Source organism: Suncus etruscus, chromosome 5, assembly GCF_024139225.1.
Source record: "Suncus etruscus isolate mSunEtr1 chromosome 5, mSunEtr1.pri.cur, whole genome shotgun sequence".
Classification (NCBI taxonomy): Eukaryota; Metazoa; Chordata; class Mammalia; order Eulipotyphla; family Soricidae; genus Suncus; species Suncus etruscus.
In genome coordinates this window covers 53,067,001-53,081,190 of record NC_064852.1, presented here as the reverse complement: position 1 = coordinate 53,081,190, position 14,190 = coordinate 53,067,001, and the positions used below count along the sequence as shown (strand labels likewise).

At 37.8% G+C, this 14,190-nt stretch overlaps 1 protein-coding gene across 1 annotated transcript in view; it reads left to right on the top strand.

The window, feature by feature from the left end:
• The window catches only part of RAB8B (RAB8B, member RAS oncogene family), an 87,404-nt gene that overhangs the window by 57,001 nt on the left and 16,213 nt on the right, over positions 1 to 14,190 (top strand). The window contains exons 2-3 of the mRNA XM_049773046.1: positions 3,592 to 3,652; positions 13,181 to 13,241. Of these exons, the coding sequence (XP_049629003.1) occupies positions 3,592 to 3,652; positions 13,181 to 13,241 (122 nt within the window). The remainder of the gene's footprint in view (positions 1 to 3,591; positions 3,653 to 13,180; positions 13,242 to 14,190) is intronic.

Below are 14,190 nucleotides of genomic sequence, written 5' to 3'. Positions count from 1 at the left end.
TGAAGGAAACCACCGAATGACTTTGTTGAATAAGTTGTTCCCAACTGTAGAAAGAAACAACCTTGAAAGATCTAGACTTCTATCTTCAGAAGAGAAAATCATTTATTTGAGTAACATTTTGTTTGACTGCATCTCTTATTTAAAATGTGTATGAACTATGGTTGTGGAATAACTCAAAAGGGCTGCATCCATTCCCTGTATGTGCAAAACCCTGAAATCAGTTATCAACACTGTAGGCTTCTATTTGGTACAGTCAAGTGTGGCCTTAGGGTTCTGAGCACAAATCATTTGGGCTCTATAACCAGGGCAGGTATTGCTGGGAGTGCCCCTTGAGCCCCTAAGCTCTGATGGGGATCCTCCCTCACCTTAAAAGTGAGTGAAATATTAAACAATGCAATCTTGGTTATTTCACTTCCTATTTTCAAAATTAGTTTCCAGGTAGTTGGAGTTTTGAAACTCAACACTCTTTGTTGACTGTGTCTTTTTTTTCTTAAGTAGGAGCCACACTTTAATACTGGGGTTTAGATAGAGGGGGATCTCTGGGGCTGCTTTTAGAAGGAATGTCCAGGATTGAATAACACAAGGCCTTGTACACATGCTAAACATGTGCTCTACCACTTGAGCTTTTTCCTTTTAGTAGAAACCACCTAACATACAGTGATCATTTAAATACTTTGTGTGTACAGTTTATTAAGTGTAATCACATAAACAAAACTCCAAAATGTTTAGATATGAGACATATGAAACTCTACCCCAAAATTGTGGGGAAAAACGATAACTTTGGGGAAATGTTTTATGAGTGCCTGTCTGGTATTAGGTTTTTATTTTATTTTATTTTTGTTTTGTTTTTGGGCCACACCTGGTAGTACTCAAGGTTTACTTCTGCCTCTGTACTCCTTGTGGTGTTCAAGGGATTAAATCCAAGTTAACGGCATTTAAGGTGAGCTTGCTACCTTCTATACTATATCTCCAGCCCTAGAGATAGTTCTTGATGCCAGGATCAGAAAGAGATAAAAGTTAGTGAAAATTCCTGGTTTGGAGGTGCTATAAAATGCTAAATTACAATTAGAATCAATGTCTGTTAAGTCAAATGACTGATGACAAGAATAAATTCTGTGTGTTCTCACACTGTTTCTGTTGTGTTGCTAAGTTTTGCTTCTGCCAACCTCCAACAATGAATTGCTGAGTTGGCTTTGTGGAGGAAATATAAGTCAGGGGTATTGTGTGTTCACTTGCATTTATGAACAAATGCATTAGGGAGGAGGAAGAATGATTGAAAAGCCTTCTTGCAGAATCAGCTTAGGTGTGATTGCTGTCTGTTTCAATATTCACACGAATACCTACAAAGGTTCCCTGTGGAGAATGGCCATACCGGAGGAGGGTATTCAGTTTGGTTTATGCATGGATTATATGATGCTGGAGCTGGCAAGCTGCCTATTTGAGTGGTTTCAGTGTTTTTAAATGTATAGAAGTCGGGGCCGGATAGATAGCATGGAGGTAAGGCATTTGCCTTCCATGCAGAAGGTTGGTGGTTCGAATCTCGGCTTCCCATATAGTCCCCTGAGCCTGCCAGGAGCGATTTCTGAGCATAGAGCCAGGAGTAACCCCTGAGTGCTGTTGGGTGTGACCCCCCCCCCCAAATAAAAGAGAAAAAAATGTATAGAAGTCACTTGTAACATAGCCGTTGAAGATTTCTTCTCTGCCCCTGTCTCCCCACCTCAATACCTGTAATTATTAAGTTAAGCCTATTTAGAGCCTATTTAATTTAATTTGCCTGTTTTCTTGAGATGTCCTACAAACCATTTCAAGTGGTTTTTTATAGAACATAAAGGAAGTAGAAAATCTAAAACAAAGCCATGAAGCAGAAGAGGTTAGAGTTAGCAAATAACAGCCAGTTGTATTCCCTGACAGGGCCTTGTCATGGGTGCTGTGGTCCTTGTAGTCAAAATTACTTAGTGTTTTTTGGGTGGGGGCACACCCGGTGAAACTCAGGATTACTCCTGGCTATGCGCTCAGAAATCACTCCTGGCTTGGGGGACCGTATGGGACGCCGGGGGATTGAACCGCAGTTCATCCAAGGCTAGTGTAGGCAAGATGCCCCACCGCTCTGTACCACCACTCCAGCCCCCAAATTACTTACTTTTAAGCTGCTATGGTGGGAGGAAGTAGAGGAAGGGTAGTAGCCAAGCCCCAAAAGATTTCCATGCAGTCAGTCTCAAGCCCTGTTTAGTGCTTCTACACATTAGAATCATCTGGCAGGGAGGGTTGTGATGATGGAATGACTAGTCCTCAAACCCCATCCTAGATCTTTTTGTTTTCATTTCTTTGGGACCACACCCCCATGGTACCCCTGTGTTTCTCCTGCCTCAGTGCTCAGGTATTGCTCTTGGTGGTGCTTGGAGGATCAGGCAGTGCTAGAGATAGAACCTGGGCTTCCTGTGTACTGAGTATGCACTCCAGCTTTTGAGCTCTCTCTCTCTCTCTCTCTCTCTCTCTCTCTCTCTCTCTCTCTCTCTCTCTCTCTCTTCTCTCCCTTTCCCTCTCTTTCTCTGGCACACAAATTTTCTCTCTCTCTTTTTCTTTCTCCCTCTCCCTCTCCTTTTCCCTCCTCTCTCTCTCTTTCTCTTCCTCCCTCTTCCATTCCCTCTTTCTCTGGCACACACATTTTCTCTCTTTTTCTTTCTCCCTCTCTCTCTCCTTCTCCCTCTCCCTCTCCCTCCCCCCCTCCATTGACAAAGTCAGAATTTTAGAATTTTGGAAAGGGAACAGTTAGTGGCATGACTTTTTTTTTTTAATTTTTTGGTTTTTGGACCACATCCACAGCTCTCGGGGCTTCCTTCTGAGCTCTCTGCTCAGAAATCGCTCCTGGCTGGGACAGGGGACCATATGGGATGCCGGGATTCGAACTACCGTTGGTCCTGGGTCGACCGCTTGCAAGGTGAATGTGGCATGACTTTTTAAAAATTTTCAGGTAATGCTAAAGTTCAACTAGGACCTAAAACTGTTTCAACATTGGCTGTTTCATTTCAGTAGCCAGGATATTAAGATGCAAGGAACAGTTATTAAAATGTACACAAAAGACATGCTAGCTTTATAAATATGTGGAATTTCCTGCCTTCAAATAAGGCATTTGTTTTCTTTGCTTTGGCCAATTTCAGAGTCTAAAGAAACAGATGGAAGGAGATAGAGGAGGGAATTATTCTGAGGTCTCTGGTGTTTCTTGGGATTGTAGGGCTTTAGGATTGTAGGGTTAGTTAGGAAGCATTGTTTATCTGCATTGCAGGAAGTAGAGAACATACCATCCTTAGCCTATCTAATTGATGCAACTTTGAGTGATGTGATCCATTTGTATCAAAATAAGGAGGCATATCATCCTTTGCTTGTAACTTGTGTGGCAATTCTTTGTAGAATGATTAGCTTTCTTTTCTGCAGTCTGCTTTCAAAGGAAACATACTATTCACATTCTCTCTGGGTTCACATTTTCTACTGCATTGGAGAACTTTATTCTTCCCCTCTAAAAATCTTTGTCCTTTGCTTAATAAGACCTGGGTTATAGTTAAAGAAATTTAGTATGTCTTTTTTCTTTTTCAGGAATTGATTTTAAAATCAGAACAATAGAACTGGATGGAAAGAAAATAAAACTTCAGATATGGTAAGTAAAAAAAAATTTATCTATATATATATATAAAATCTATATGTATATCTGTATATCTAAAGTTATACACAGCTTCTGCTATAATTGAAAACTGAAAGTGGGGATTAAAATATTAATTATGATAAGTCCTTGGAATCCTTGCCCCAAACCTATCTAAAATATTTTTAAATTTATGTCATATTGGTTAATTTGCAATAAAGTAACTTGAAAAGCTGCCAGTGTGAGAATGACAGTGACCTCTGTGTGCAGGAACCAAATCTCCCAGAGAAAAGGCTCCCTATCTGCATCAGAAGATAAAGTTCCAGTTTTAGCCTACTTAATAAACTCTGTTTATTCCTCACAAAATTTGTGTCATTACAGTGAAGTTTCATTGCCTTGTCAGTTTGTCCCAAATGTGTTGTTTCTTGGGTTAATAAAGTTTATTGCTTTTTTCATTTTATAGACCCGTATCATAGGTCTCTTTAATGGAAAAAATGTCTTAATTTTGTTTAGTTAATCTACCATTTGTGAATTTAATTAATGTACCACCCATGAGAACCAAGAACGGTAATGGGAAATTTTCTTTTTCCTTAAAACTTGTGAGTACATCTGAATTGAGGACTTGAGATCAGGTACATCCCTTAACTGTTCTTCACTTATTAATTGACTGGACTGGTTGCTGATGATATCTTTGTTCTGATCCAGTCATTTATTTGCATATTTATTTTCATAAAATAAAATAGAATTAAAAATGGGAACATTGTATGAGAAAATAATAGGGTAGCAGTGAGAAAAAGTAATGCTTTTATCTCTCATGTTGTAGTACTTAAGATAAAGATCTTATAGTTGTAGTAGTCAAGACAAAGATCCATCTCTAATAAAATAAAATATAGTAAAAAAATAATTTGTCTAGCAACAGTAGAAAAACATGGTCTCTATATTACCAGGTTTTATATTTTTTTTTGCCTAGAAATTCTAGAAGTTACAGGAATTCTTCATAGAATGTTTGACCACCTTTAAGGTCCCTTAATTTCTTTCATAAGGGGGCCTTCAGATGGCAGGATGAGTCAGTTTTTTCCTTTGGCTTTATGTCTTTTTGGACTCTCAGAACCAAAACAATCTAGAACATTATATTGAATTTACTACACTTTTACAAAGGAAAATAGGATTTAAAGTGGTTAAGCTCTTTCAGAAGTCTTGTGTTAGTGGAATGACTACCTAAGCCTACTGGAACTTTGCATCATCTCCAGTTCTTCTTAGACATTTTAGACAGAGTGGTTCCAGGGTGACTTCATTGAAAAACATTATCTCAGGTGACCAATTTGACCCATTTTATTTATTTATTTATTTATTTATTTATTTATTTATTTATTTATTAAGAAGCTAATTTAGAGACCTTAAAATTATTTTTAAAGATTATTTTTAAGTTATCTAACATTTTCAAGACAATTCTGACTTTCTACTAATTAATCCTATTAATCAGTAAAGAGTGTACCTGGGGACTTGTTGGTGACTAACTAATACAAGTAAATATATTATGGTCTGACACTGTTTATCAGTGATCTTAGCAGCAAACAGGTTAGCATTTAACCTTCACAGTGTACATATGTGTGGTGAAGTCTCTCCTCCCTGTAAAAAATGTTGATTCTCAACCTAGTACATGCCAGTTAGAGGCACAGACCCTGCCCACGCAAAATCTGAGTATGATTTATTTCCTACATAGAACACATATTTGGCATCTGTGGGTTTTGCCAACTACCTGATATCTACAGGATGGGCAGATAAAGACAGTTTGCATGTAAGTGAAGATGAGCAGCTCAAACCCACATTGTTCAAGAGAGAACTAGAAAATGTTAGAACCAAGAAAATTTGGTTAATCTGCTCAAGTATGCTTGGCCTCTGTTATTCACATGATTTGTACCAGGATAGAGCTCTGTGTTGTACCCAGCCCTGTTCAAAGAGAAAATGGCCAGGTAAGAGTGTGGGTATGGCCTGATCCTGTACCATTGGCCGAGACAGACTTCAGTCTTATTTTAAGGTATGAGCTATTTAGTAGCAGATCTGAAATAATACTGTACCCCAGCCTGTTTCCTCTTTTTGAGTAAGCTAATTATTAGACTCACCACAAGAACTGTGATGGGCACCAGGTTAGCACATGAGCAAGTCCCTGGTCATGTATAAGACTGGAAAAACGATCGTAAAGGACTTGTTAATGTGTTTAATTTCCTCTACATCCCTTACATTGTCATCTCCTGCTTGTGGTTGTTACACATTAGATTTCCAGTATATTTCCACAAATGCCTCTTTCTACTTACAATAAAATTGTACAATTTACTTGTCCTAATGTAGCATAGGCAGCAAATTAGTTTCTTGGACATAATGACAAATTTAGAAATATTTTCATTTCCTAATCATCAAGAAAAGTTGACTTCCTTTCTTGATTAAATACAAATTAATATTAAATATAATTAAATATAATTAGACATTTTTTCATGTTTAAGAATTTTATTTTAAGCTCTCCTAAAATGGTGGATCCTTCTTTGTGAGTTTCTATTCACCTGAGATCCAAGCTCACCAGTGACTTCTATATCCAGCAACTCTGACCTCATCATTGACTTCTATAATCTGGGATCTGACATTACTACTTTAGTCACAGTCATCCTCTATATTAAATTAATTCTGGATCCTCGCTACATGCTTTTCAGTATTGCAGTCCAAACTGTGGCTGCTGGTATTGGGAACAACCCTGCCTAGAGAAGACTGAAGAAGCCATGTCACCATGGTGAGTTGACCAAGTCCACAAAGGGTAGAGACTGTTCCCTACCACATGCTTTCCAAGGCAGCTGCCATCCAAAATCCATGGCTGCCAGTGCTGGGACCAATCCTGCTCCATGGCCATCATGCATGGTCCCCAGCATAACTCACAGAAAACATCACACTGCAAGCATGATAATGGGGAAATAATGCAGGCCAACACCATGCTTAGAAAATGAAGATGGCAGCTCTGATGAGCCAACCACTTATTTAGCCTCTTAGATAAGGAGTTTAGAGAAGAAATATGGAGGATGTTCATAGAACTCAAAGAAAGCATGGATGAAACTGAAGGAGCCACAAATAAGAGGAGGATATGAAAGTAAAAATGAGAAAATTTCAAACTGAAATGAGAGGACTGAAAAACTTGGTAGGAGAAATGAAAACCTCACTGGAAAAACCTCTCCAACAGAGTAACAAAAGCTGAGGACCAAATCAGTGAGCTGGAAGATGAGAAGCATAACAACTTCATACAATAGAAGAGATAGGGAAAGGAGTTAAAGCAAATTATCAGACATTGGAAAAATCTTCAAAGAATTGGAACAGATAAAAATAGAAGTCTTGATAGCTCAACAGAAACAACACAAGAATCATTTGAGTCCCAGAGACCCAGGAAGAAAATCCCCATGAAGAATCAGTAGTCAAGGACATCATTTCAGAGAAACTTCAGAAGCTAAAGAGTGCTTGAAACCAAATCCTGCATGCCTAAGGAGTACCAGCTATAAGAGATCCAAAATAAATTACCCCAAGACACATCTTAGTCACAATGATGAATCCCACAGATAGGAATAGAATACTGAAAGTAGCAAGATCAAAAGCAGAAGTTATATCTAAAGGAGTATTTTATAAGATTTATAGCAGTTCTGTTACAAGAGACCCTCAAAGCTGAAGGTAGTGGTGGGATATAATGACAAAATTCAACAAAAAGAATGCTTTACCTAGAATACTTCATTCAGCCAGACTCACTTGAAGGAAGCTTCATGAACAAACAACAGCTCAGAAACTTTACAGACTCAAAATCAGCCTTAGAAGAAAAAATGAAAGGTCTACTTTAAGACAAGACAGACCAACAGACACAACAAACTCCTACACAAAGATGAAACTAAATCTCATGACAATTACCTCTCTCAATTTCAGTGTACTAAATGTACCAGTTAAGGGACAGAGAGTGGCAAAATGAATCAAAAAGCTGAATCCAGCATTCTGCTGCCTAAAAAACACATCTGAATATTCAGAACAAAAATTGACTCAAAATCAAAGATTGGAGGTCAATCATCCAAGCAAAAACTCCCTTAAAAAAGCTGGAGTGGCTATATTAAAATCAGATTACACAAACTTTAGACTAAGAAAAGATATTAGGGACAAAGCTGGACGTTTCCTAATTATCAAGGGATATGTACAACAGGAAGAAATCACTCCTAAACATATGCACCCAGTCAGAGACCAGGAAATTATTTAATACACTTGTTGACAAATCTGAAAGAAGACATCAATAGCAACACCATAATAGTGGGAGACCTCAACACCACAAGTCACCTTTTGATAGGTCAACTAGGATGAAAACTAACAATAATATACAAGCTCCGAAAGGAGAAATGGAACAAAATGGCTTAGCGCATACATAGGCCTCTCCACTGCTAAAAAACTGGGTACACGTCATTCTCCAGTGCACATGAATCATTCTTCAGGATAGACCACATGCTGGCCAATAAAACATAACCTCTATAAAATCAAAAGGACAGAAATCGTACAAACGTCATTCTCCAGAGCACATGAATTATTCTTCAGGATAGATCACATGCTGGCCAATAAAACATACCTCTATAAAATCAAGAGGACAGAAATCGTGCAAACTACCTTCTCAGATCACAAAGTACAATCAAAAGTAATCTACAAAGGGACACAGATGAAAAACTTTAGCACATGGAAATTAAACAGTTCACTACCAGACAACCAGTGTGTCAGAGAGGAAATCAAAAGATTTGAAAATGATCAACAGGGATGGAGAGATAGCACAGTGGTAGGGCGTTTGCCTTGCAAGCAGCCAATTCAGGACTGATAGCGGTTCTAATCTCAGCATCCCATATGATCCCCTGCCAGGAACGATTTCTGAGCACAGAGTCAGGAGTAACCCCTGAGTGCTGCTGGGTGTGACCCCAAACCAAAAAACAAACGGTCAACAAAATGAACCAAAAATAGGTAGGCAGAAGTAAATTACAAAGCTTAGAGCAGAAATCTGGGGCCAGGCGGTGGTGCTAGAGGTAAGGTGCTGCCTTGCCTGCGCTAGCCTTGGAAGGACTGCGGTTCGATCCTCCAGTGTCCCATATGGTCCCCCAAGCCAGGAAGGACTTCTGAGTGCATAGCCAGGAGTAACCCCTGAGCGTCACCGGATGTGGCCCAAAAACAAACAAACAAACAAACAAACAAAAAAAGCTTAGAGCAGAAATCAATGAAGTGAAAATCCAAAGAACAATTAAAAAAAATCAATGAAAGCAAATGTTGGTTCTTTGGAAAAAATCAACAAGATCAATAAATCACTAGCAAAACTCACAAAGAAAGGGAGAGAGAATTTAATAAACCGAATTAGAAATGAAAACATGAAATCACTACAGATACTATAGAGATTCAAAGGGTAATCAGAGACTATTTTGAGATACTGGGCCACAAAGCAAGAGAACCTGGAAGAAATGGATAAATTCTTGGACTCCTATAATCTTCCATGGTTGATGAACCAGGATGATCGAGTCTATATAAACAGACCCATCACTATTGAAGGAATTAAAATGGTAATTAAAAGTGTTCCCCAAAACAAAAGCCCCGGCCCAGATGGATTCACTAATGAATTCTTTCAAATCTTTCTAGAGGACCTATCACCAATCCTTTTCAGGCTCTTTTAGAAAATTGAAGAAACAGAAACACTCCCAAATAGTTTTCTGAAGCTAACATCACTCTGATACCAAAAGCAGACAGAGATTCTGCAAAAAAAAAAAAAACAAAAACAAAAACAAAAACAAAAACCAACTAAACAAAAAACAAGAAGAAAACAAACTACAGACCAATATTCCTGATGAAGATAGATGCAGAGATCTACAAAAAAATCCTAGCACATCGAATCCAATGCCTTATCAAGAAGGCTATACAACATGGTCAAGTAGATTTCATTTCAGAAATGCAAGGATGTTTTAACATATGCAAATCAATCAACATAATACACCATATCAACAAAATAAAAAACATAGATCATATCAATAGATACAGAGAAATCATTAATCAGGTCCAACACCCGTTCATGATAAAAACTCTCAACAAGATGGAAATGGAAGGGACTTTTCTCAGTATACCCAAGGGCATTTACCACAAGCCAATAGCAAATATTATTCTAAATGGAGATAAACTAAAAGCCTTTCTTCTAAAATCTGGTACAGGATAAGGCCGCCCCCTTTTACCACTCCTCTTTAACATAGTACTGGAAATACTTGCCATAGCAATTAGGCAAGAAAAAGACATCAAGAGCATCCAGATAGGAAATAAAAAAGTCAAGCTGTCACTGTTTGCAGATGACATGATACTATATTTAGAAAACCCTAAAGACTACCAAAAACCTTCTAGAAACAACAGATTCATATATAGCAAAGTGACAGGCTACAAAATTAACACACAAATCAATGGCCTTCTTATACATCAATACTGATAGAGAATAAATGGACATTAAAAAACCAATCCCATTCACATTAGTGCCACACAAACTCAAATACCTTGGAATAAACTTAACTAGAGTAAAGGGTCTATACAAAGAAAACTACAAAACATTACTTCAAAAAATAAAAGAGGATACAAGAAAATGGATTCATGGATTGCATTCAATTTTGCATCGCAAAATGGATTCATTGCATTCAAATGGCAATACTCTGCAAAGTACTGTATAGATTTAATGCAATTTCTCTAAGCATACCCATAACATTCTTCAAAGAAGTGGATCTGACACTTCTGAAATTTATTTGAAATGATAAATACCCATGAATAGCAAAAGCAACCCTTGGAAAAATAAGATAGGAGGTATTACTTTGGCTAACTTTATATTGTACTACAAAGCAATAGTTATTAAAACAGCATGGTTATGTAGTAAAGACAAACCCACCCTCAGATAAGTGGAATAGACTTGATTCAGAGAATGTTCCCCAGACATGTAATCAATTAATCTTAGAAAAAGGGGCAAGAAATGCAAAATGGAGCAAGGAAAGCCTCTTAAACAGTGGTGTTGGGACAACTTGTCAGTCACATGCAAAAAAAAAAAAAAATGAACTCGGAACTCCATCTAACACCATGCACAAATGCCAAATCCAAGTGGACTAATGACCTTGATATTAGACCTGGAACCATAAGGTTTATAGGATAACACATAGGTAAAACTCTCCATGATATTGAGACTGAAGGCATCTTCAAGGAGGAAACAACACTGTCCAAACAAGTGGAAGCAGTGATAAATAAATGGGACTATATTAACCTGAGAAGCTTCTGCACCTTAAGGGAAATAGTTCCTAATAAACAAAGGCCACCCACATAAAAGGAAGAAACTGTTTACCAATGCCCATCAGATAGGTGCTGGTTGATATTATCTAAGATATACAAGGTACTGACAGAACTTAACAAGAAAAAAACATCCAACTTCATCAAAAATTGGTGAGATGAAATGAACTGACATTTCCTTAAAGAAGAAATTCCATGTGGCCAAAAGGCACATGAAAAAATGGTCCATATCACTAATCATCAGGGAGATGCAAATCAGAATAACAATGAGGTACCATCTTACACCATAGAGACTGGTACACATCACAAAAAAAAACAAGAACATTCGGTGCTCATGGGGATGTGGGGAGAAAGGAACTCTCATTCTATGCTGATGTGAATGCTGTCTAGTCCAGCCTTTATAGAAAACAAAATGGAGATTCTTCAAAAACCTGGATATTGAGCTCCCAAATTATCCAGCTATATCACTCCTAGGGATATATTTTAGAAACACAAAAATGCAATAGAAAAATGCCTCTGCACACCTATGTTCATTGCAGCTCTATTTATCATAGTCAGAATCTGTAAACAACTCAGATGCTTGACAACAGATGATTGGCTAAAGAAGCTGTGGTACATATATACAAAAGAATACTATGCAGCCATCAGGAAAATTGAAATAATGAAATTTTCCTATATATAAATGGACATTAAAACTATTATGCTAAAAAAAAAAACAAAATTATTATGCTGAGTTAGAGGGAGAGAGGTAAACATAGAATAGTCTCACACATTTGTTGGATTTAAAAATAAAAGACAGTATGTTAATAATACCCAGAGATGGGGATGGAACAGTAGTGCAGGGCGTAAGGAATCTGCCTTGCAAGCACTAGCATAGTTCATACGTAGTTTGATCCCCCGGTGTCCTATATGGTCCCCCAAGCCAGGAGCAATTTCTGAGCGCATAGGTAGGAGTAATCCCTTAGCATCACCAGCTATGGTCCAAAAACCAAAAACAAAAACAAAAAATAAAAACAACCCAGAGACAATTGATATTAGGCCTGGAAGGACAGTTCTGTGATATGAAGCTTACCACAAAGAGTGATGAGTGCAGTTAGAGAAATAACTACACTAACAACTATCATGACAATGATAGCGAGTGAGAGAAATATAATGCCTATCTTGAACATAGGCAGGGGGTGGGGGAAAAGGGTAATGGGGGGCCATTTGTGGTTGGAATGTTGCACTGATGAAGGGTGTGTGTGTGTGTTTTTTTATAACTGAAACTCAACTACAAACATGTTTGTAATCATGGTGTTTAAATAAAGATATTTTTCAAAAAGAATAAATTAATTCTCCACCTTAAAAAAAAAAAAGAATTCGGGCCGTAGCAATGGCGTAAAGCGGTAGGGAATTTGGTGCAAGCGGTAGGGTATTTGCCTTGCTTGCACTAATCTAGATCGGACTACAGATCTATCCCCTGGCATTATATTTCTCTCACTCGCTACAGGTCCCGCAAGCCAGGAACGATTTCTGAGCGCATAGCTAGGAGTAAACTCTGAGTGTTTCTGGGTGTGGCCCAAAAACAAAACAAAAAAAAATTTTTTATGCCATTAGTTAGTAGGCATTAATGTATGAAAGTTTCAAATTGTTCATCTTTCAAAATTTAAGAATATTGCCCCAAATCATGTTTTCAATTCCATGTTCCTGTTTAATCATGAGCTCTGTAGTTGAAGAAATTCTTGCAGATTTCCATTTTATTTTGCTCTGTTGAGCAGAATTTACACAGCAGTCACCTCCAGCCCAGTTGATTGCTTTGTGCAGAAAATCAGACTTCCAGTCAAGAGAGCAAAATGCCTTCATTATTAGGCATTTATAGAAAGGATTATAATCGTCTCTAGAGTCCTTGACTGTAGAACTGTTTTTTCCTTTTCTACTTGCTTGATTAACCTGACATGCTGATTCCTAGCAGGATCTATGCATATTTTTGTTGCTTTTTCTGTTAGTGAGGCCCTGGTTCTTCATTGGAATATTAGTGAACTCCCAACAGGCTTCTGCAGTTCACCTCCTCTTGCTTCTCTATGCCAGCTGGCCTCTTTGTCTCTCTCTCCCTTTCCCCATGAAAACACTGCATTTGAATTCTGTCTCCTACCAGTTAGGGACTTTTTTTTTTTATATAAGATAGATGATGACTATTGAAAAATTACTCCTCTATGTTTCAAATTTTAGGGACACAGCGGGTCAGGAAAGATTTCGGACCATCACCACAGCATACTATAGAGGAGCCATGGTGAGTATATTTCAGGGTTTTGTAACTCTTCCAATGATAGAAAAACTTGAATATTCATTTTTCAAACTTATAGGACTCAAGCTGGAGTTTAGTACAATGGTTGGGAGTAGGTTGGGGAGAGGGGAATGGATTTTTGATGTGAAACAGGTCATTTAAAATATTTAAAAATCGGGCTGGAGCAATATACAGTGGGTAGGGCATTTGCATGTGGCCAACTGGGTTTAGATCACTAGCATCCCATTTGGTCCCCCCAGCCTTCCAGGAATAATTTCTGAGTCCACAGCCAGGAATAATCCCTGTGTGGCCCAAATCCCTCCCACAAAATTTTTTTTAAAACTATTTTTGGTAATTATATTTAGCCACTGATGTTCATAATATTATTAATCATGTGATTTTAGTTGTTTAGAACTCTTCTATACATTCCAAATGAAATGTTTGGCGATACTTTTTTGGGTATATCTTTACAAGCCACAAGCTTTGTGAGTTCGTATGGATTTCTTGAACCCTCATCTCCTTTTTCTTTCTTGGTTACTCACCAGATCCACAGTGCTGCTATGTAAGGCACAGCCCTCCAGAGTTTTGCCACCAGTGGGCTAGAAATAACTGATAATTGACTCTTAGAGTTTATAGTATGGTGGATCTGGATGGTAGCTCTTCTTAACTATATTCTAGACTTATTCTTTTTATCATAACTTTGTCTTTTACTTATTTTTATATGAAGATTCTTTATCTATGCAAACTATTTTAGATGCCTGCTGCCTTGTAGCATATCCTGTAGGAGCTGAGAGGACAGTGTTTAATCCATCAGTTTATAAGCAGGTCTGTACTAAACCCTGCCTTGAACAACAAGGTCCAGGTCAGGCCTTTTAGACCTAACCCCCACATATTTGGAACTTTGAATTTTTGAAACAGTATATTCAAAGAATATTGGAAGTTTGAGTAATCATGA